Raw genomic sequence first — 24,672 nt, forward strand, 5'->3', positions numbered from 1 at the left:
CTTACCAGTTGCCTTGACACTTTGATGAAGATTCCTGCCACAGGCTCAGCAAGGCACCAGCAGAGAGAAGCCGAAGTTCAAACACCAATGCCATGAACAGGTTGGCAGACTAGAAGGAAAGGACAGAAATCTGGTTCACGTGTCTTATCAACTGAACTCCAAATCTTCAGCTCCAAAACAATCACCAAAGCTTTCAGGATCTCTGCCGGAGACAGTTGCATGGATTTTCTTTTTCTCTTTTTATATAATAATTTTATTTGGTTTTACAAATTAAAGGTTACATTCAAAGTCTTAAGTAATAAAAAGGTAAGTAAACAAAGATTCACCCGAATCTCTGGACTTCCTCCCACCCTTTCGTGTGTTCCATCTCTAGTCCTTTTCGGCTGTGTATTTTAAGTCACTCCAATTTTTAAAGTATCCCATATAACCCTAGTTCTCGTTACACTACGAGTGTTATTCAAATCCTGCAAAAGAGTTCGATTGTTTACAGTGGTCTCCAAGGTAAATTATTAATTTCCCCCATCTTGCAGGGATTTCCATCTTGCCTGAATTGGAGGGGCATAGCTTTCGATAGACCGAGATGTTGTTTTGCTACCAGTATGCATCCAGTTATAGAAGGTTGTGTTGTGGTGTGCCTATTGTATATATTGGGGTATATATTTCTAGAGTCCACCTAATCTTGGGATTGTAATTTGTTGTGATTTTTAACATATTTTAAATTATTGTGACTCACTCTAGAACCTTGGGCTGAAGGGAAGGCTATTAAATTAACAACAACAACAAAACAAATAATAGAATTGTTGAGTTGGAAGGGACCCCAAGGGTCATCCAGTCTAAGCCCCTGCAATGAAGGAATGCATATAGTGAATGGTAGGTGTTTTGTATGATTAAAAGATGGCATAATGTAATAATGCTTATACAGTGGAATTTGCTGCCAAGGAGTGTGGTGGAGTCTCTTTCTTTGGAGGTCTTTAAGCAGAGGCTTGACAGCCATCTGTCAGGAATGCTTTGACAGTGTTTCCTGCTTGGCAGGGGGTTGGACTGGATGGCCCTTGTGGTCTCTTCCAACTCTATGATTCTATGATTCTATTCTATGATTTAAATATATTGTAGGCCACATGCCTTTGAATAATAAGCAACTAAGTAGACAGTCAAATAACTACCATCTGGAGCTCAGCACCACAAATGAAAGGCAGAAAAAGCTAAGAAGCAAGCAAAACAAGAGGGGTTCTTCCTGAAATACTTTTTGTGCACGGAAAGCAACAGAAGAACAAGAATATGGCCTTCCAGACATGCAACCAACATAACCACAGAAACCCCAACAAGCTGAATGCAACCCCCCCCCCAAAAAAAACTGGTCTCTGTTCTCAGTCCTAATGCTTTGGGGGATTTTAAAGGTAGCACCTTACAGTAGATTCTTCTAATCATTCTATTTTACTAATAAAAAATAATTGGGGTGTGTGGGTGGGAAACTTGCTTACTACCCTAAATATTTATTTTTCCTCTTCCTCGGCCTGTGGAACCTCTGTAATTCCAGCCAAAGTCTAAACACTGCAATCCATCCACACAGCTACTCCCTGAAGGAAAGCAGCCATCTAATAGATTTGCATTTGACACTGGGAAGGCAGTGGGATGAAAGAAAGGACTAATTGAAGAGGTGCTTCTGGCTTATTTCCTGATAAAAAAGGATATTGGTTGATATTAAACAGGAGCACTTATTCCCTTCAAAGCTCGCTATTTATTGACTGCCAGATGCCAGTGCTTCTAAGTGACACAGCGGAGGCAGCGTTGCAAACGAGACCAGAAAAATGAACCCAGAACTGCACATATATGTATAAGGAATTATGTTTGTTCAAGTGTAATTTCCTTCCCCCACCCCACCGCCCATGCCCTGCCAAGGATGTTAGCAAAGTGCAGTCAAATTGCCTGCTCTCAAGTCCTTTGAATTCTGTCTTCAGTGGAAATGGGCAAATCTGTCAAGCTTTGGTTTCTTATTTTAAATTCGCATTTCCACATCCATTTGCATAGCGGAGGCTGTGTGTGTTTTTTCATGAAAATTCATCAGCATTTTAAGGCAAATTTGTCCTAACATGCACATTTTTAATGCATTCTTCCAAAACAACAACAACAACAACAATTGCACTTATAAAATTTGTATACTGTCCTTCATCTGAAGATCTTAGGGCAGATCACAACAGAAAAACGCAAAATGAAAACACAAATTACAAAACGAAACAAAATAAAAAGCAAACCGATAACCCCTCTCCCACAAACACATTTTAAAAGCCATAGACTATTCATATGATTTATAATTACAGCTGCCAGATGTAAGAGAATCCTCGGGGGGGAAGTGCAAAATAAGATAAAAGGAGAAAAGTATCTCATTGTGGAGGAGAAGCAAAGAGATGACATGTGACTTCATCAAAGATTCTCCTGATAAAGTGATTGAAACCTCAGGTGTGAGTGCTTTCGTTAGGAAGCTGGTGTAATTTCTTCATTTTGGAAGAAATTTACCAAATTGTTTGCGAGACTGTGTACAAGCAAAGGAGCAAGATAAGAAGACTTTTAACTCCCCAAGTCACAGCTTGCTGCTGTTATTAAAATACTTTGCTTGTAATCGTGCATTTGCCAGGATAATAATGCATTTTTGTAAGTTGTTTTCACTAACATATGCATTGCCCCCCAGCATATGCACTTTTGTATACCTTACTTGGCTGCAGAATCGCCTTGCAGAAATTTGGAGAAGTGTGAATTTTGAATGATGGCTGTGTTTCTGTTTGTTTACTGTTTTGCGAAGGAAACAGTCTCACCTTTAAATGCATACTGAATCAAATTTCTTCCCCATCCCTAATCTTCAGACATGAGTTACAAGCAATTCTCTTTGATTTCATAGAACCACACCTATGAAAGTACAAGCGATCAATGAACCAATTGCACCAGTTATCTTCAGTTGCTTTTAAGGGTGCAGCCTTAAGGAGGCTGGAACCAGTTTTCTTCAAAACTGGAAGCACATGTGAAAGAGTTGCTGGCAACACTGGATTTTCCCTTCTTTCTTTGATGATTTCTCAGGCCCTGCTTGGGGTGAAAGCCCAGATGTGTGTTTGCTTGGAAACTCTCCCATTCCAAGCTGGGATCCCCAAGGGTGTTCTGATTGGGTATGGCAATAATCTAGGTTGGCTGGTGCATGAGTCAGCACCATGGATAGTTCACAGTGGAGACGGGATCCACCATTGGATGCATTCAAATTAATCAGAAGTGGGATGGATTCACATTAAAGGTGGAGGGGGTTTCCTTGGATAGGTGTGTGTATTATTTAACTTACTTAAAATTGTGGTAAGGCAGCCTTGTTGTATTTGGGGGCCCACCAGCTTGTTCTACTGAATGGGGCCCTTGACATCTGCCCCCCAGTTCCTACTCTGATGGGACCACTCTGTGGGCTTGTGCTGTCAGAGCAGCGAAAAACAGGAAAGTGTTTAAAAGGTCTTCCTGAAATGATTAAGCAGGGGAAGGTCTTCCTTTACTACCTTACACAAAGAGTCGGTTTCTTTTAATCATCTATTTATTTATTTTAGAATGTGGAGTGGGGGGGGGCACGTGGAAAACTGCAACCCCAGAGTCGTCCGCTGCAACCCCAGAGTCGTCCGCGACTGGACCTAACGGTCAGGGGTCCTTTTACCTTTACCTTTTACTGCAGCTTTTATTAGTCAACAATAAATTTTACATCTGCTGATCACCACCTATTTTGTGATCTCTCAAGGATAGAACAATAATAATTGCTACTCTTTGGATGTATGGTTTTGAAAAGTCATGTTTATTGCCATCTGTGGAAAAACTAGGCCATGTGCTTTCAGGGACTTCAAACAGACTTTGAATCTGTTTTGGAAGTTGTTTGTGATTTATAAGACTGAATAAACTCATGGTTGGCACATTCCTACAAAATACAATTTTATCTGGCAACATTTATGAATACTTGATGCATTTTGTGTGAATATGAACCTTGTATTCCACCAGGGAATATATTTTGCATGATTCATTTTTATTTTTATTTTGCTAGCTCTTTTTTGTCTTGCATTTTTATTCTCTTTGCCTTTATGACAGTTTTTGTTGTGTATTTTGATGTTTGGCTTTTTTTTTTGTTTATGCAAACCTTGTTAAAAGAAAAATGGAAAAAGGAGGAGGGACACCATCTTATTTATTTCTATATAATGTTTATGAATATCCCCCAAAGGAACGCAAGGAGATATAGAACTAGGGATTGGGGGGGGGGGAGTCAGTTCAGTTTGCATTTAAATAAGAATCTGCTCAATACCTTCCCTCCTGAATTTGACTTCTGGGTCTTTTCCAGCCCTACTGGGGCATGCCAGGGATTTAACCTGGTAACACTATATATGCCAAGCATGCACTCTATTGAGGGATGGGCAAAAGTGCCATTTTTTTATTTTTATTCTCTCCATTTCTCAAGTCTTAAGTATCCACCTCATTTTTTTGCTTTTAAAAGTCCTCATGTAAATTCAAAAGTACCTTTGTGTGCCAATTTCTCCTAATATACACATTTTTTTGGCAAAACAGTTTCCCCTAATAAAATGCAGCCATAAAAATGCTTACAAAATGGGCTTTTTCACTGACATGCAATATTATTGTGCACACTCTCCCCTTGTGTATTTGGCAGACGTTGCACAGATGGAGAACCGCACTGCAAAATTCAGAGACTGTCAAAGGATGGCTCAGTTTTGGTTCACGTATTGTTTCGGAAACTGCAGATTAGGTAGGCCGGCCTTTCAATGTGAACAGAAATGAATTTCTCCTGCATCCTTTGCTCTGCTACTCTCTTAGTTGCTGATGTGTCCTTTTGTCTCCTTGAAGGAACAGAAAGAATTACCTTTCCTTGTATCAACTGGGTGTCATTTAGATTTTGGAAGGCACTACTGCAAGTCTTCATATGGTAATTTGTGCATGCCTTTAAAGAGGGACAAATTATTCATAGCATGCCTGTTTCGGTCCTGAACAGGCTATCTGCTGTTTTCATTGCTAAGAGCATCTCCCCCCCCCCGGGTATTATGGTGTTGGCTCCAACCCATTCACCCTCCCCTTCCTTCATTCCTATCTCCTTCTCTCCAACCATCTTTTTAAAGATGCCTGGTCCAGGAAGAAGCTGATGGGAAATGTCCACAGCACAGCCTGGGAAAACACACCCTTACTAGCCATGGATAGCCTTATTTGTCCCTTGCATTGTTTTGGCTTTGAATGGGGGCGCTACATTCAGGCGACAAAAAAGCCAAGGATAAATGTTGGGGGGTGGGGGGGAGAAGCTCCCCGATTCTCATTCAGAGGAGAGGAGGGAAAGCACGCCACTCACCAGGGAGCCTTATAGAGTTATTTCAAACGCCATTGTGCAAAGGGATTGGATTTAAATGCAGATTAAGCAATGGGGCGTTAAGGGGGCAGAAGTGTCGGGCAGGGCGGGAAGTGGGAAGGAAGAAGCTGTCCAAAAGTGGAGAAAAGGAGGGGTGGGGGGTGGGGAAATTCTGCTTCAAAGATGGATGGTCTGATGGGTTGACAGTTCTCCAGAATGAAAGCCACTATGCAGGCAGACAGTTTGGGTTTTCCTCCACTTTGTTGCTATTTGATTTATTCGGCTTGCCAGCTTTCTCTACAGGTGAATAAGGAAACTCATAGAATTGTTGGAAGGGACGCCGAAGGGTCACCTAATCCAATCCGCTGCAATGCAGGAATCACTGAATAAGTGCGACCCGTTAAGAATGTCAACACTTCGCTGAAATAAAACTGCCATTAAAAACAACAACTCAATTCCTTGTCCTCAGTTACAAAACGAGCAGTGACCTTTGTTGTGTTTTTTTTTTAAAAAAATAACATCTGTTTGTCCTTCATTTTGTTACGCTAGTAGAGAAAACAGTTGCAAACCTCAAAAAAAAAAAGGAACAAGAAAAATGATGAAAAGGAATAACACAATAAAGGACAAACGTAAACAATGCTGTGGCACATTTGCATGTGGCATTATGTTAAATTTCACAGGCTATGTACAGATAACACTGTCTGGATTGGTGCTTCTGTGCATGTTGTAGTTAATAGATCAGGCATAGGCAAACTTGCCCCTCCAGATGTTTTGAGACTGCAATTCCCATCATCCCTGACCGCTGGTCCTGTTAGCTAGGGAACATGGGAGTTGTAGTCCCAAAACATCTGGAGGGCTGAGTTTGCCTATGCCTGTAATAGATTGAGACAGGGGTGTCGCAGGGGAGGGGAGGGGGGCGGGGGGGCCCGGGCAGCGCCCGTGCTAGGGGTGACACACCGGGGCAGCCCCGCCCACTGGGCTTTAAAAAAAAATATTACTTTTAAAAAAAATATTTTTAGGCTATTTTCGGCACTGCCGGGGTGGAGCCGCAAGGGCGGCCAGCGAGGAGGGGTGTCACCCCCCTCGCTGGCCGCCCCTGCGGCTCCGCCCCAGCAGCGCCGAAAATAGCCCCCCTTCCAGCGGCACAGCTCGGCATGGAGGCAAGGGGCGGGCCAGCCAGGTGGGGTGACACCCCCTCCTGGCTGGCCCGCCCCTTGCCTCTTTGCCGAGCTCCGCTGCTGGCTGGCTTGAGGAGCTGGGGCATGGAGAGGGGCCGTCCCTCTCCTTGCCCCGACTTGTGCTCCGCCAAGGGAGCCCGGGCGGTGGATTCGGGAGTCTTTGCAACCCGCAAAGACTCCCGAATCCGCCTCCCAGCACCCCTTCATGCAGCGGCTAAGAACGCCCCTGGATTGAGGGTACCATTCACTCTATGCTACACTGTAGACTATATGAACCACCAAGGCAAAAGTAATTGCTACCTTGGGTGATATATATATATACATATATATGTGTGTGTGTGTGTGTGTGTGTGTATGAATGAATATGAGTCTGGTTTGGACAGGCCTGTAATGTTTATTACACCTAAATTTGAGCAGTGAAGGCTGCTCAACCTAGAAAAGTCACGTGGGCTCCCTAGAGAGTTAATATCCTGCTATTCATGTTAGTTTAAACAAAATAAAAAATTCTTTCCAGTAGCACCTTAGAGACCAACTAAGTTTGTTCTTGGTATGAGCTTTTGTGTGCATGCACACTTCTTCAGATACCTTCAGATATCAGCAGTATCTGAAGAAGTGTGCATGCACACGAAAGCTTATACCAAGAACAAACTTAGTTGGTCTCTAAGGTGCTACTGGAAAGAATTTTTTATTTTGTTTTGACTACGGCAGACCAACACGGCAACCCACCTGTAACTGGAACCATGTTAGTTTACTTATTGTATAGGACATGTTTTTGTTTTTATTTTATGTTCACGCGTTTCCGCTTGGCTGCAGCCTGTATTCTACATCTGTGCTCTGTGGGGTGTTGGATTAGGGTAATTGTCGAGTGTGAGAAAGGGTGTGTTTGTGTATTTGGTTGCCCTATGTATAAATTTCAATAATTCTCTCCAAAGCATTCAACTCCAGCATATGTAAAAGGAGTGCTTTTTATGGTTAAGGTAGGAAATAAAATAAACACAAAAGAACTTAGGCAAGACCTTCTGTTTTGTTACCAGTGACAATAGCTCTCAGAGGCTGGGCTAAGAAAAGAATGGTCATCGGATAACAGGCCAGGAGGGAATGTAACTCAGCACAAGTGACCCTGAATCTGTTCTTCTGACTGGGGCTATGGTCTCCTACGGTGACCTCTCAACCCAGGGACACATAGAACATTGATGAAAAGCACATATTTATCTTGGGCCCTTTGGAGCCAATACATCTCAGGGCTGATTCACACGACACACTCACCCCAAACACAAATACAATTTGCCTGCAGCTAGATTCCGGTCCATGAAACATGATGCATGATGGGTTTTAAAAAGGCTTGTGCAAATTATTGGACAACAAGGCTATCAATCTTTTTGGGGGGCAGGGGCAGAGGAAGAGCGCAAGAATTCCATTTCTCACATGCAAGTGCCACATTTTCAACACCAGCAATAACCAATACCTGTGACAAAATAAAATATTATATAACAACTTGCCTCGGAATCCACTCTAGGATTCATACAGAGCTTCTGTAGTATTTCGGAGACCACCACCACCTCATCCTCCTTTCCCAGCCAACGTGCTGTTTTTTCTCTTTCATATAACAGGCTGCTCTCGTAGATATCCTTGATGTCTATTGCAGACGTAAAACCAGGCAACGGGGAACAATTGAGACACACAGTCATCATTCTGTGGCCTTAGGAAAACCACCAGAAAGGCACTGAACTCTCAGCTTCAGTCCTCCCTCCCATCACAATTTGCAATATCTTACATCATCATACACATTTATTTATTTTATTAGCCTTTGGGAATATTGACAATTCACCATCCCTTTAGTGCAAATTTCTGCTAATCTAAAATACTAAACTGTGACCCCCCCCCTTTAAAATATGCATCTCTACACATGCTTTATCCAAGGATATGCTTTTCTGTAGACATGACTTGGCTGGAGAACAACAGCATTGCAGAATTCATAAAAGTGCAAATTTCAAAGGTTGGCTGTGTTTTACTTTGCGCATTGTTTACAGAAGTGTGAATTGAGTAGGTTTGCCTTTAAATAGTATCAACTGTCTCCCCCATCCCAAATGACATTGTAGCCTTATATGTGGGGTAAAAGAAGTCTTATACCCCAAGCAAGGGCAGTAAAAGAAGACTTTTTACTAACTCGTCATTGCTTAGAAGCATTCACTAACCCAGGGTGGGTAAACATTTTCAACTCAAGAGCCACACTTTTTGTGTGTGTGTGTGTGTGTGTGTGTGTCATGCCAGGGATTGGTGTTGGCACAAAAGTGGACATGACACACACACACACACACACACACACACGTAAGAAGCTGTGATTTTCCTCCCTCTCTACCCAACCCAAGGTCATGATGGGAATGAAAATCACACCCTCTTGGCTCTTTAGATGATCAGCCTGCAGAGAAGAGAGGGCACTTGGCTTGGGGATGGCGCAAATAAACATGGTAACAGGATCAGGCACCAACCACTTTCATGTGCTGTGATTTCAGCTTCCGTTTGGAACAGTTTCATTGCCATCCGAGTCTGGGTCTTCACTCCGCTGCCCTTCCTCCCAGGAGAAGTAGTGAGATGAGACTCTATACATTGGGATTCTTCCAGGATTCCCTCCTCGAACTTCTGAACACACTCAAGCTTGGATGATAGGAGCAGCTGCTCAGGCTAAAACATAGGGATAGAGAGATGATCAAACGTCCACTTAGGCCACATTCACACCATACATTTATAGCACTATGATGACACTTTAAACAGCCATGGCTTCCCCCAAAGAATTCTGGGAAAGTCATTTGTTAAGGGTGTGGAGACTTGTCAGGAGACCCCCCTTTCCCCTCACATAGCTACAGTTCCCAAGGTTCCCTGTGAAAAGGGTGTGATTGTTGAATTACTCTAAGAATTTTAGCTCTGTGAGGGGAACAAGGGCCAGCTAACAACTCTCAGCACCCTTAACAAACCACACCTCCCAGGATTCTTTGTGTGTGTGAAAACCACGACTGTTTAAAGTGGTATGACAATGCTTTAAATGCATACTACACATCAGGCCAAACAAGCTGTGTATTCCTCCAAATGTTGTGATGCCATTTCAGTTTTAAAATGTACATTTTACAGGAAAAGAGTGCACAAAAATGCATATTTTGGGGGAAACGCATTTCAGGAAAAAAGTGCATACCATTTAAATGTATATTTTTTCATGTGGCTTTACAGAATTATACAAAACAGGAAGGGGCAGGCTTATGATTATGTGAAACTAGCACAGAAATAAAAGAGCCTGATCTACTTCCTACCATTCCCCAATGTGTCTACAGGCTCAACACAGTGAATTGCCTCTTGATAAATAGTTGCTCGTGTTTTTAACGCATATAAGTTCTTGAGTGACACCATAGCTAGCTTCTTGAAAGAAATAGTGGAAGAACAAGAGGTTCAACAGTACTTACTGGTGCATTGGGCAAAGCAACAGACCTCAGAGAAGTAAATCCAGAAAACCGGTGAGAACACAGGTTTAAATCTTTTGTCTTCAAAAGGAGAGGCCCTTTCTGCTGATATCTGGTTGGGCATTTCCCCAGGACATCCACCTAATTAACAATCGCAAGACAACAAAAGGGAATTATTATATTGGGCTCCGAAGTGCATGATAATTCGAACCTGCAGCCCAACAGAAAGTGCATTGGGTGGGGAGAGAGAGATGGCTCTGCAGGGTCTTAGCCCTTGGAACTCCCCCTCTCTCTCACACACACACAATTGGCCTTGCCTTCCCACAACCCCCCCCCCCAACATTTGCCTGACTAGAATGTGCTTGTCCGGACAGAGGATAGGGAGCTGTGTGTGAGTGTTTGTAGAAACTAATTCATTGTATAATGGTAAAAAATGTATTTGTTTCTTCAGCCACTTCTGGGCAAAAAGAGCATCTCCATTTCACGGCCAATCCCAGTGTGCCTGTGAATGAAACAAGAGGAAACTGCATAGTAATAGTGCGGTGTGTGTTCTCTCTCTCTCTCTCTCTCTCTACTGCCCCTCATCCAAAGATTACAGGGCACTTCACAGTATAAAATCACTTGGAAATAATTGCTTCCCTTTGGGCTTTGAGACTATGCTTTTATCATCTCTGATGGTGACGGCCATTCAGTTAGATGAAAGGTGGACATGTGTCATGGGGGTGACCCAATATATGTGGTGCCCAATAATTATTTCTGGCTTGGTTGAACAATAAATGAACAATTAAGTCTGTTCCATAACTATCTATTATTACTTAATGCTATGAATGACTGGTAATTTTTACTTTCATGGATGAATTTACTGCATATCGTTGTATAGGCTAATTCACAGAATTGGTTAGATCTGTATCGAACAATAGACGTGCCCCCTGTGTTGTGTTATGTGGATGCCATGTTAGATGTTGCTCTGTTAATGAATGTGGATGTAAATGTGGTGGTATGTGATGTTAGGTCAGGTCCAGTCGTGGACGACTCTGGGGTTGCGGCGCTCATCTCGCTTTACTGGCCGAGGGAGCCAGCGTTTGTCATGTGGCCAGCATGACTAAGCCGCTTTTGGCGAACCAGAGCAGCGCACGGAAACGCCGTTTACCTTCCCACTGGAGTGGTACCTATTTATCTACTTGCACTTTTACGTGCTTTCGAACTGCTAGGTTGGCAGGAGCTGGGACTGAACAACAGGAACTCACCCCATTGCAGGGATTCGAACTGCCGACCTTCTGATCGGCAAGCCCTGGGCTCTGTTGTTTAACCCACAGCGCTACCGGTGTCCCGCAGTATATGATGTGATGTAGTTCTAAAAGGGGCAACAATGAGACTAGGGGGGGGGCAAGTTGACAGCAAGAGCCCCCCCCCCTCCACTGGGCAGGTTGCAAGTAAGAAGACAGACAGTTGAGGGCTGGCTGAAGGCAGACTGGGGTTGGTGGAGCAGTGCACATTTGACTTAATGAACTAGTCTCCACTGTACAAAATTCACCAATATTTCAGACCAAGAGTATGTAATGGACCAAGGCAGCTTCGAATGTTCAGAACTGCTCACCTCTTCCACGCTGCCATTGGTAGTTGCCACCAAGGATGTCTGAAGAGCACTCAGGATGCCACGCTTGATGTTGAGTGCCCAGACTGGCTCACTCTCTTGGGGGAAGATCTTCAGAATCTTTCCATTATGGAAACAAAACCAAAGGGGATGCTGCTCCAGCGCCTCCCTGTAAAATAGGGAAGGGGAAGGTTTCTTGGTGATGTAAAATGACCATTTGCTCACAAATTATGTACATGGGAAGTCAATGGACCAGTAAATATCCACATCTCCCACTCATTCAGATACTCTATCTTGGTAGAAAACCAGCCCTTCCCAGGATACTATATTGGGTTGATTCAGGATATTTGTAAATACCTTTTGTGCCAGACACATCTCTGTGGGGAGGGAGTTCCACAACTTAGGGGCTGCCAACAGGTAATACCTTCTCATGGGGTCACCCACCCGAACTACTGTTCTTAACACCTGTAGAGGTGGGTGCAGTCTTTCCAGTATATGCCATTTTGCTCCCACAGCAAGGACTTGTTTTTGACAAAGTCTTGTTTTACCTTAAACTTCCATTTTCTTTGTGCAGCCTGTCTTTGGACCCAGCCGTCGTCTTGATCTGGACATCTTGCAACTGGGAACGGCAACGACACTTGTTAAAAGGTTCTTTTCATCGTATGGCTAACTACAAGGGAGAAGGGTTGTGGGGCGGGGGGGGGGTAAACGTTGGGATTTTGCAGACTGGTTGAACCTCTGGTGCTGGAGACCAGAAGAACCGGCCCAATTGTGCTGCCCTTTCTCTGATGGAAGGGGGAATTTGGAGATTTTAACAAGGAGAAATGTGGTAAGGGGTGTTTCAGTGGTTCAGAGAGATAAATAATGTATTGTGTGGTGGGTGAATTGCTCTCAACTCTCGAGTTTCACTTGCAACACGCCTTCACCTCATGGGAATGTTGGGTTTGTAAAAACACAACCCTTCAGGGTGAGTGGGGCTGCTCCCATCTGTGGAGGTGGGGCCTGGTTCTAGGCAACTAACCTGCACCCTTCTGTTGCTGCCAACTCCTGAGTTGCCTCCTCCCTCAGCTGCCCACTGCACTCCCTGGCCTCCATTGAGATTCTCTGCTCTCTTGGAGGCCAGGGGGAATAGCCAACATCCTTGCTCCTTCTTCTGAAGTGGCTGAAAACAAGGCACAAAGGGGAGAGCCTCCCTTCCTCCAACCCCAGGTCCCACCAATCACGCCCCGCTCTGTTTCTTCTCCCTCTTCCTATTGTACTGGAGCCTGGGGACCAAGCCTCATATTGACAGCACTGCAGGGCTCATGACAGGTTGAAGCTTTTCAAACTTCCCAAATCTGAACTTCCACTCCTATAGTTGGAGCAGGAGCACAAAGTCTTTTGTGCCCCTGTTGGACTTGCCACCACACTCACTTTTAAGACTCTGTGACATCTTGCCGGCACTTCAACAATAGCAGTGCCTTCAAGGGAGACGCCACTCCTTTCTTCGGGCCTTCCTGGAAGGAATGTGTTGGTTGAAGTGGAATATCTATAGCTGAATCTGGATCCAGTTGGGAGAGGCAGCACATTGATTTCTAGCGGGGAGAGTAAAGATTTGAAACAACTTTGTTATTGACAGATGGGCACAAAGGTTTGCACATAAGTGTGCACATGGGGTATGCCTGGGTGCATGGTTGTTGGGGTTTTTTTAATGACACAGGCAGAATTAAAAGGCTGGACTGGATCTGGACTGGATCTGTAGCTCCTACCAGATGCAAGCAGAAGCTGCAGATCCATCCCAGCCTTTTTCTTCTGCCTGCATCTGTCTCTCACATAGCCCCACTAAATTTGGTGTGAACGCTCCCAACGTGGCAGTGGTGGTCTTCATTGAAGTTTGCAGTCTGAAACATGACTTTGGCATGACTTCACTCAATCTGGGGCATAATGGGTCCAAAATAATAAATTACGCTATCCATTAAAAACCTACAATATTTTGGGAGTTCTACAAATTCCCTGATAGTGTCCCACTAGCTTTTAATGCTATTTTTACCAATATATAAATCTGTATGCGGTTTTCCCCAATAAACAAATTTTGTACACAGAATGTGTTTAGAGAACTGCATCACAAAATTCAGAGGAATGTGAATTTTGAAGGACAATTGTCCTTCAGTTTGCATATTGTTTCCGAAAGGGAAAATTAGGGAACTTCGTATTAAGATACAAACTAATTTTCTCTCCCCTCCCTACTCTGAGGTTCTTCTGTATTCATATTATTTATCCAAGAGGCTAAAACTTGCTGGAGAATTCCCTGCCCCACCCCCCTATAAACTGCCCTGCCACAGTTCAGTACTAAGAATTTGCCTTGTCTACTCACCAGCACATTGAGAGACACAGGACTCTTCATGCTTTGAATTCTCCAGAGTTCCTATAATAACAAACCAAGAGGGATTGCAGTAAGGCATTTAGAGAAAACTCTCTGTAGGTTCAGTTGCTGACCCTGCAGCTGTTTATTTACCATAGACCTTAAAAAAAAAAGCTTAAATGCAACATCACATTTACAGGAATTCAGGTCGACACTGTCATCTTGGAGACTTCAATGTTTATTTAGCAATAATAATAAATGGATTATGGTGCTGGAGGAGACTCTTGAGAGTCCCATGGACTGCAAGAAGATCAAACCTATCCATTCTTAAGGAAATCAGGCCTGAGTACTCACTGGAAGGACAGATCCTGAAGCTGAGACACCAATACTTTGGCCACCTCATGAGAAGAGTAGACTCCCTGGAAAAGACCCTGATGTTGGGAAAGATGGAGAGCACAAGGAGAAGGGGACGACAGAGGACAAGATGGTTGGACAGTGTTCTCGAAACTACCAACATGAGTTTGGCCAAACTGCGGGAGGCAGTGGAAGACAGGAGTGCCTGGCATGCTCTGGTCCATGGGGTCACGAAGAGTTGGACATGACTAAACGACTAAACAACAACAATCCATGAAGAAAATGACCATTTTTGTTCTAAAAGCATCTCCTCTGCAGAAAGTGCTTTCGGTTTAATCCACACAAGGGTTAAGTTTCTGACAATTTCAATCTGATTAATATTAACTATGATCCAGTTCCTCTTTTCCCTGAAATCTGATGATCTTCAGATTTAAAATCTCTGCTAAAAAAAAAAAATAAGGTCTTTTTGGCATCCCAGTCTTACAGTGGCCAACCAGATGCCCGTGGGAAACCCACAGGCAGGATCTGAGCGCAATTGGATCTGTCCCCGTGGTTTCCAGCAATTGATATTCAAAAGTGTGCTGCCTTTGATTGCGGAGGCAGAACATATACATCATGGCTAGCTAGTAGCCACTGATAGCCTTCACCTCCATGAATTAGTCTAATTCTCTTTTAAAGAGAATTGGTGGCTGTCACTGCCTCCTGTGGCAGTGAGTTCCACAGTTCATGTAGTGCATGAAGGTGTCTTTTACCTGTCCAGAATCCCCCAACAGCTTCACTGGATGTCCATGAATTCTAATGTTCCGAGAGAAGGAGGAGACTTTTCTCTATCCACTTTCCCTATGCCATGCGTAATCTTGTAAACTGCTATCATGTCACCTCCTACTTGCCTTTTCTTTAAACCAGAAACACCCCCAAATGTTGCATCCTTTCCTTATAGAAGAGCTGCTCCAGACCCTTGATCATTTAGCGTCTAGATCAAGGGAGGTAATAGTACCACTATATTCTGCTCTGGTCAGACCTCACCTGGAATACTGTGTCCAGTTCTGGGCACCACAGTTCAAGAAGGATACTGACAAGCTAGAACATGTCCAGAAGAGGGCAACCAAAATGGTCAAAGGCCTGGAAACAATGCCTTATGAGGAACGGCTTAGGGAGCTGGGTATGTTTAGCCTGGAGAAGAGAAGGTTGAGGGGTGATATGATAGCCATGTTCAAATATATAAAAGGATGTCATACAGAAGAGGGAGAAAGGTTGTTTTCTGCTGCTCCAGAGAAGCGGACACGGAGCAATGGATTCAAACTACAAGAAAGAAGATTCCACCTAAACATTAGGAAGAACTTCCTGACAGTGAGAGCTGTTCGGCAGTGGAATTTGCTACCAAGGAGTGTGGTGGAGTCTCCTTCTTTGGAGGTCTTTAAGCAGAGGCTTGACAGCCATCAGTCAGGAACGCTTTGATGGTGTTTCCTGCTTGGCAGGGGGTTGGACTGGATGGCCCTTGTGGTCTCTTCCAACTCTATGATTCTATGATTCTATTCTATGATTCTATGATTTTGGTTATTTTCTGAATTTTCCTCCGCTCTACAATATCTTTATTGAGGCCCTTAAGGGAAAAACATTCTCCCAAACAAAGGCATTAAACCAGCCAATGTGCTTTTAATCAAGCCATCTTCCTCCTAATGTTTCAGTTGGGATTCCCTTGGATATTAAACCCAGACAAAACCGCCTGTCAGCTTCCCTCTTGAAGCATCTCTACCCAAGCTTCTCACATTGTTGAAGCTTCTGTCTCCAACATCCTGTACATACAGGAGTTGCCAACCTTTTTTGGACTGATAGGCACATTTGCAAACTGAAGAAACATAAGCAGTACAGCCTTTTACATTGACTACAACAGAATGCTGTTTTCAAGCCTCATATTTTTTTTTTGGGGGGGGGAATGCAGGAAGTGGGGACGAGAACCTGTGGGCACCAGGGACAGCCTCTGAGGGCACAATTGTTCACCTTGTTGCTGCCCCTCCTGCACAAATCAGACCTGCAACAAAATACTGCTTTGGAAAGTGCTCCTGTTCAGAGTTCTAGCCAGCCATGCCCCTTTCTAGGGTACCATTGCATTGCACCTCCATTTATATTTTCCCTATGGTCAAGTCAACATTTCATGGCCACTGAGCATGCACTGGTTACATTTTTGCAAAGCAACTGCCCAGGTTAACATTGGGACAAAGAAGAAGAGACGGAGACCAGAAATAGGGGCTGAATGAGTATATGCAATTGATCCTTAGAAATGACATGAAATTCAATTCAATTCTGGAGCATGTAAACTAATAACATGTGTGGGACACCAGAGCATGTGCAGGGCATCTTGCCCTCTCTGCTGTAACCAAAGTTTGAGGCTACACATCTAGTGAAGGGCAGCAAGTCCAAATCATGCAATCACCAGACAAATTTCACAGTAGCCCTGGCAAATTTCACTTATCTGCCATCACTTATCTTGACAAGAGTTTATACTTTAAATTCATCACATTTGCATTTTCCATTTATAAAGAATTAGCTTCCAGTATGCAAAAAAAACCCAAAACCTAACTCTTGCAGAACACATTCAAAGGTTTAAGAGATGCAACAAAGTGAGGTAGTTTGAAATGAATTAAATACAGTGCTTTGCCCTGCAGTCTTATACATTCCTGCGCAGTAGGAAATCCCACTGAGTTCATTGGGACTTACCTGCAGGTAAATAGAAATGGGATTGTCACCTTAAAGTTAAAAGGAAAAATACTTCAAAAGTAAAGGTAAAGGTACCCCTGACTGTTAGGGCCAGTCGCAGACAACTCTGGGGTTGTGCGCTCATCTCACTTTACTGGCCGAGGGAGCCGGCGTTTGTCTGCAGACAGCTTCCTGGTCATGTGGCCAGCATGACTAAGCCACTTCTGGCCAACCAGAGCAGCACACGGAAACGCCGTTTACCTTCCCTCGAGAGCGGTACCTATTTATCTACTTGCACTTTGACATGCTTTCGAACTGCTAGGTGGGCAGGAGCAGGGACCGAGCAATGGGAACTCGCCCCGTCGCAGGGATTCGAACCGCTAACCTTCTGATTGGAAAGCCCTAGGCTCTGTGGTTTAGACCACAGTGCCACCCGCTTCAAAAGTGCTCAACTGTAAATTACAGTTGTTACTGCAGTAAAATGTCTAAATGTTTCTGTTTGCAAATCCCCCCCCCAAACACATACTGCAAATAGCAGTGGGAAAAACACCTCTTACTCACACAACTTTGGTGTGCGCATGTGTGTGTTTAACTTCCACCATAATCCTCCCCTCTGCCAAACATCTACCTCTTTTTGGAAACATTGAGATGCTATCATCTCAATCTAGATAGCACTGCCCCACCCCCATGCACTCTTTATTATTCTAAAAAAAGGCCTTACATCACAGCAAGTGACACATTTAGTAGCACATTGAGCTAAGCCCAGAGAGAACAAGCATTATTTTAACATCCGTTTAACTGAGAATGAGCAATTCTATTTCCTATCATGTTTTTATTTACAATTCCATTAATCTGCAAAATGCTTAGATTGCTTTTTTAAAAAACCCTATTAAATTACTTATTTGAATGTACATTTTCTCTCTAAATACACACTGAAATGCATGTTGACTAAGCTGATCATCTCACATCCTCTGAATTTTTATTTTATCTGTTTTTATTTACAATTCCATTAACCTGCAAAATGCTTAAAGATTGCTTTAAAAAAAACCCTATTAAATTACTTATTTGAATGTACATTTTCTCTCTAAATACACACTGAAATGGCATGTTGACTAAGCTGATCATCTCACATCCTCTGAATTGGCAGGTATGATTATTTTAGCCAATGCCTGCTATGGATGACGGCTCTCCGTTTTTCATTTTTCCAATCTTAAAACCAGCTCTCTAAATTTCTGCAGCAATATTTTTTTTTTTTTGTGTGTGTGTGTGTATTTAAAAATTCTCATGAAAATTTTGGCATGAAATTCTCCTAATAAATAAAATAGATTGTAAGTTGATAGGGTACATGAGGGTCATCTAGCCCAACCCCCTGCAATGCAGGAATCTTTTGCTCAACATGGGGCTTGAACCCACAACGTTGCTTAACAAACCCACCTTTGCAAAGCTGTTTCCCCTTACAATTCCTTTTTCAACGTCATTTTCACTAATATATTCATTTAGATGCACACTCCACCCAAGTAACACATTTTTTTTGGTACACATTCCTAGGCTGGAGAACTGCATTGCAAAATTTGGAAAAGCGCGAATTTTGAAGGATGGATGCATTTCAGTTTTGAGTATTTGTTTTGGAACGTGTGAATTTGGTGGGTTCACCTTTAAATGACAACTGAATTGAATTCCTCCCCCACTTCTACCACCTGCCAACCTTACCACCTATGACAAAAAAGCACAGCCACAACATATGTATTGAAACCAATAGCAAGCCTCAACACAGTCAAATGCCAGGCAAATGAGATCACTTCTCTGAAGCCACATTTTTGCATTTGACAGAGAGAAAAGGAGGGGGGGGAGGAGAAGAGTGAGAGCCGTGGTTTCCAAAGAGATGAAATGGTTAATTTAGTTTATTCTACTTACGCCTCGATATGCTGGCTGCAAAAATGGAAAGGAAAATGATTACGTGCCGAAACTCCATGGCGTTGGAATCTTCCTCAGTGTTTGCGAAACCACATCAGACCTCCCTTTCAGAGGCAGCTCTGGAGGAGGAGGGCAGCTGAAGGAAACTTTTTTTTCTTCACAAAAAGCAGGAGCTGACGATTTCAGATCTTCAAGCCAGGGGAGGGGTTGAGGAGGGTGGGATTTTTTTTTGTTCGCTTGCTTTGGGATAAGGGGACACCCACCCAACCAAGCAAAGTTCTTACATGTTGCTCAGACAACAGCCCCTCAATTATATATACCTCCATCCATCACTATCTCTGTATATGCCCAACTTAGGAGGAAAACTACTCTTTCTGGGGGGAAATTCTGCTGATTTAGATGCAATGGCTTCTCTCTAATAAGAAGTTACCACCAGAGGTGTAAGCTTTACAACAGAATAATAAAAAGCCACGTGTGGTGGGGGGACACAAATTTTGGAGTTGCATAACAGAAGGCAGGAATCTAATCATTCTGCTTTTGGATGTGTCTGGTAGTATCTCATGTGGACTTCTCTCAGTCTGGCATTAATGTTTCCCATGTTTTTTCGGTTTCCAAGATCTCCCTCCTGTTCCTTTCTCTTAAAGAATGTTGTTTCATTGGAAGGAATTTTGCACAGTAACAGGTCATGCAACCTAACTTGGATTGCTGAATTTGCACCAATGCCTCTCGTATACATATTTTATTCATGCCGTGTGTTTATTTTGGTGCCTGCACGCATAGGGAATGGGTGTTTCTGGTCCATCTTTGCAAAGGTGTGTGTGTGTCTGTAAAGTTAGCATGATGCATTGATGCTCAAGGAATCACTGTATGCAACCCAGAGAGACAGAACAAGACTCATACCATGTGCATACGGACCAACACATATTGTCAAATGGACAATTTTATTTTGTTTCTTTGAAATAAATGATGGGCAGAGATGCAGTGGAAGCGAGCTGTTTGGGAGTTTCTCCTCTCCCCTCAAGGTCCCCCCTGTAAATATTTGTTATACCTAAGAGTGCTGGAGAATTCTAAGGAAAACTGAAACGTTAGTGGAAATTGGCCCAAGTTTGTTTATGCATCCCATGTCCAGAATGTAAATCAATCCATCAAATACAAGTTGGTATTCACTGCCGTCGCTTTCACTCTGCAAATGATACGTAATTAGTTAGTCCCCTCTAACCCCGCTGAGCTTCCTTTGTACTGAAATGAACTGGGTGGAAAAACATAGTGACAACTTAATTAATGTTAATCATGTAAATTGCACAAGTGAAGTAATTCTGCTGCAGTGGCCAGCAGATGAATAATGTAGATCTTTTTTTTAATACTTTAATTATACATTATTACACATAATGAAACACATTGATCTATTATAAAAAGAAAAAAGACAGGGGGGAGAGAAAAAAAGAAAAAAGAAAGAAAGAATAAAAAGAAAATTCAACAAAAAATATTGTGAAATACATACAGTGATTTAAGGAATACAAACCGTCATTGACATCATTATTAACACATATTTCCAGTATGAGATTCTTTTCGCATTGCCTTATCTTTTTCTCCTTGTGACTCTCACTTTCTTATCTATGCCTAATCTCTGGTTTTGTTCCCAGGATTTATTTAATGACTTCCTTCTGCCTCCATGCGGTCCTTAATTTTTCATATCTTAAGTTTCTGTGTCCATTTTAAGACGGTGGAGAGCAGTTCCATTATCTCTGTGGAGTTTTTAGTCTATGCTCAACCAAGTGCAATCATTGGAACTGTATTTCATCATATAATTAAAAATAATAATTAAAAATTAAGAATAATGTAGATCTTTTGCTGGAAGGTGACCTGCAGCAGAATGGAAACAGTGCTGAATGCAACGAATACAGGGCGGAATAGAAAACGAAACCTTCATATATCCCTAGTGTACTTACATAAATTTCTGAGTTCCCTTGAGATGTTTGATACACCTCTTGTGTGTGTATTTGGACACCAGAAGGACTGGGACTTATATATGAATGACAAAAGGTTAAGAGGCAGATGTCTTCCTTCGGACTCCCAAATCCTGTACCCACAGTCTATTCCTTGAGGCTCACTCATCATACCAGCCCTGATTCTTCAGCCATTCTGTAGAACAGTCCCTTCTGGGCTATTAATGTCTCTGGGGCATCAAATTCTGCCACTCGGCCACTTTCCATCACTAAAACCCTGCAAATAATAATAGAAGTGGAGCATAAAATGTTAGACTATATCGCTAGCCATGCCAAATCAAGAAAGAAAGAAAGAAAGAGCTAAGCTTTCAATATGCAATGAAACCGTAACTAATTAAACCAACCAGCTTACGGGTGAGATGCGTTTTTTGTAACCAGCCACGGCCAAATTCATCATTTGGCATTGCTGACCGAGACCTACAAGGTATACAGTTTCTTGGGCGAAGGGGGCTATTATGCTCATTTCGGAGAGTATGTGCAGAACTCATGAACACCATCATGGTCTCTTGATGACTGCTAATTTCCAAATGATTCTGCCCATGCCACTGATCACTTTGGAGGTGGCTCTGTTCTGCATCTTGTTGTCATTGGAAACAAAGTTGATGGGGATGCAGGACGGGGCCTTTTCAGTGGTGGCACTTAGGACTGTGGAACACCTTCCTCCCTGTGTGATCTTACTTTCTTCTTTCAAACAGATGATTCTTATTCCGTCAAGCTTTCCGTAATGATTAGTGGGGGGGGGGGTTGCCCTTATCTTCTAATTGCTATCCTTTTGCTCTCTTCTCAATTATAATTATAATCTCCTACATTTGTTAAAAAGTATACCTTGCCTTTCTGTGCATAATTCCTAAGATGGCTGCTTCTGTTCTGGTTTTGATACTTATTGACATCTATTAACCAAAAAGCAGCAGATCTATAAATAGCGGCGTATCCGCAACTAAATGCAATGCAACACCCCTCCACCACAGACAAAAAAACAGCACAAAGCATTGAATTTGAATTTATTTTTATGGTCACAGACCAACTCACTAAATCAACAATACAAAAGTAATACATTAAAATTTGCACAACAAATACCATACACATATATACACGTATACAGCAGCATTTAAAATATATAGATTAGAATCGGGGCATTTAAAATATTGCCTAAAAATTGCCATTTAGGGTTCTGTTCATAGCGATAACACCGCTTGTTCTCTGAGCTTTATGGCTGCTACACAGTATTTCGCTACTTTCAGGGTAATCTCAGGGTCCCTGCAGCACAAAGCATTAATGTTAACTGGCAGCTGAAGACTTACCTGTCACAGTCCAAAAGGGTGTTCACTCGGTGGGCTATGGTCAGAACTGTGCACTCACTGAACTGAGTCCTTATGGTGGCCTGAATCTGCAAATCTGTTTCAAGATCCACAGCTGCAGTGGCCTCATCCAGAACCAGGATCTTGGCTTTCCGAAGCAGAGCTCGTGCCAGGCAGATGAGCTGCCGCTGGCCGACACTGGAAAGAAGCAAGGGCGATTAATTGGCCACCCAGGCTTTCCAGCTAGGGAAAACTATATGACCCAGTGTGTCTTTTATTTGCTTATGTATTTGTATACGGCACCTTTCAGGACAGGTAAAAAGAAGGCACTTCTTTACCCAGCGCACAGAGAAGCGGCAGAACTCACTTTCACAGGAGGGCAGTGATGGCCACCATCATGGATGGCTTTAAAAGAAGATTGGATAAATTCACGGAGGATAAAGCTGCAACTCCTGGTGGCTACGCTCTGCCTCCACAGCAGGAGGCAGTAATGCTTCTGAATGCTGGTTGCCGGAGATCACAGAAGGAAAGAGTGCTCTTGTGCTTGGATCCTGCTTGGAGGTTTCCTGCAAGCATCTGGTTGGCCACAGGATGCTGGGTTACCGTATTTTTCGCTCCATAGGGCGCACCGGAACATAGGGCGCACCTCGTTTTTAGAGGAAGAAACAAGAAAAAAAATATTTTTCTGGTTTTCCTCTTCTAAAAGCCCTGTTTTTTTGAGGATCAGCTAAAATTTTTGCAGCTTTTTTGCAAAGGGGGGAAAGCAAAGCTCCTTTTGCAAAGGGGGAAAAGCAAAGAGGAAAAGCCCCATTTTTATGGGGTTCGACTCACATTTCTGCAGCTTCTAAAGGAAAGGGAGGCTTTTCTACAGTTTTCAGACAGATAATCTAATCAGCCAGTCACATGTCGCTGGGGAAACAAACAACCTCCCTCTGCAGCACATTCAACCATGGAGGGCGGGGCTGAAAGGGAGCCGGGACTCTTATCTCTCTCCCGATCTCTTGCTGATCAGCTGCTGAGCGGGGTCCTTCCCACACTCCCTTTTCTCTTTGTAAAATAAAAAGCATGATCCTCTTTTGGCCCCTGGGCAATTCAGCTCCAGGGACCACCATTCGCTCCATAAGATGCACAGATATTTCCCATTACTTTTTAGGAGGAAAAAAGTGTGTCTTATGGAGCGAAAAATACGGTAGATGGGCCATTGGTCAGATCCAGCAGAGCTCTTCTTATTTATTGTCTATTTTATCCCACCTTCCCTCCAAGGAGCACAAGGCGGTATACTGTATGTACATAGTTCTATTCCTCCCCATTTTACTCTCAAAGCAACCCTTTGCAGTAGGCGAGGATGAGAGATGGTGAGTGGACCAAGGTCACCCTAGTGTGAACTTCATGGCTAAGTGGGGATTCAAACCCTGGTCTCCCTAGCCTAGGTCCAACACTCTAACCAACATTCAACCGACAACACAGGTAACTAACAATGAAAAGGGCAGTGCTAAGGGACAGAGAACACAGAAGAGGTCAAATGCCGGAGGAAAACATGCTTGGAATTCTGCTTACAAGTGGCCAGTCTATTGGAAGACCATAAACAAGATGCAAAGGCACTGGTTCTCTCCTGCTCATGTTTCCCAACAACTGATGACCCCCAGGTTCTGACAAACCTATAGCCCCAGAAACCAAGGCACAAGTGAAGTCTCTTTTTCTTTCTCCTTCCTTTGGGTACCTCAGATTTTCGCCTCCTTCTGAGCACTCGTAAGCCAACTGACCAGGCAGATCCAAAACGAAGCTCTTGAGCAGCGTCAGTTCGAGAGCAGTCCAGATCTCCTCCTCAGAGCACACGCCCAAAGGATCGAGGTTCATTTTTAGAGAGCCCGAAAACAAAACTGGGTCCTGAGCAGAGGGAAAACACCAGAGAATTCTCACCTGGGTCTGGACTAAGGGTGGGGTAATCTGTCCCTTTCAGGCTTTCTCCGCGTCTCATCTTCCAATCTTAAATTTAGTTCTCCATATTTCTACATCCAGCTTTGGGCCTCCCCTGGAAACCTAAAGGGGATGCAAGATCTATGGGGGTGTTAATGCTGTGAGCCCCTCCATCCTATGCTCAGTTTGTATGCATGTGCAACTAAAACCATATATCCTGAAGACACCACAGTCTCTGCTGAAACCGAAGCTGAGTAAGGACAGGAATCTTGGAGACCTGGGTGGTGCCTAACAATATTGTTGTAACCCACCCTGGGATCTTGTGGTGAAGGGAGGGTTAGAAATCCTATTACAGTAATAAACAAACTGATCATTGCCACCAGGAAGCAGCTTCATACCTGTGGGATAATGGCAACCTTGCTTCTCAGGTCGTGCAGGCCCAAAAGGGCAATATTGGTCCCGTCAATCACAATCTCTCCCGCAGCAGCTTCGACTAGCCTCAGAAGTCCCATGGCTAGGGAAGACTTCCCGGCCCCTGTTCTTCCAGCTATGCCAACCTAAGAGATAACAG

General features: G+C 43.3%; 2 protein-coding genes across 5 annotated transcripts in view; both read right to left on the reverse strand.

Moving 5' to 3' along the window:
- LOC117057008 overlaps window positions 1-12,006 on the reverse strand; it is an 89,373-nt gene extending 77,367 nt beyond the window's left edge. Inside the window, exons 1-6 of the mRNA XM_033167723.1 lie at window positions 11,932-12,006; window positions 11,578-11,694; window positions 9,984-10,121; window positions 9,024-9,207; window positions 8,031-8,167; window positions 6-109 (exon numbers count right to left, since the gene is read on the reverse strand). Coding sequence (XP_033023614.1) covers window positions 6-109; window positions 8,031-8,167; window positions 9,024-9,207; window positions 9,984-10,121; window positions 11,578-11,694; window positions 11,932-12,006 — 755 coding nt within the window. The remainder of the gene's footprint in view (window positions 1-5; window positions 110-8,030; window positions 8,168-9,023; window positions 9,208-9,983; window positions 10,122-11,577; window positions 11,695-11,931) is intronic.
- Window positions 12,007-20,325: 8,319 nt separating this feature from the next.
- LOC117056251 (multidrug resistance-associated protein 6-like) overlaps window positions 20,326-24,672 on the reverse strand; it is a 42,138-nt gene continuing 37,791 nt past the window's right edge. Inside the window, exons 28-31 of one of the 4 annotated variants that reach the window (XM_033166433.1) lie at window positions 24,500-24,658; window positions 23,905-24,071; window positions 22,188-22,382; window positions 20,326-21,103 (exon numbers count right to left, since the gene is read on the reverse strand). In XM_033166433.1, the coding sequence (XP_033022324.1) occupies window positions 20,995-21,103; window positions 22,188-22,382; window positions 23,905-24,071; window positions 24,500-24,658 (630 nt within the window). In that variant the 3' untranslated portion in view covers window positions 20,326-20,994. Of the gene's footprint in view, window positions 21,104-22,187; window positions 22,383-23,904; window positions 24,072-24,104; window positions 24,243-24,499; window positions 24,659-24,672 lie in introns of those variants that run through there. The other 3 variants (XM_033166434.1, XR_004427717.1, XR_004427718.1) reach the window with 3 other exon arrangements.

Source organism: Lacerta agilis, chromosome 13, assembly GCF_009819535.1.
Source record: "Lacerta agilis isolate rLacAgi1 chromosome 13, rLacAgi1.pri, whole genome shotgun sequence".
Taxonomy (NCBI): domain Eukaryota; kingdom Metazoa; phylum Chordata; class Lepidosauria; order Squamata; family Lacertidae; genus Lacerta; species Lacerta agilis.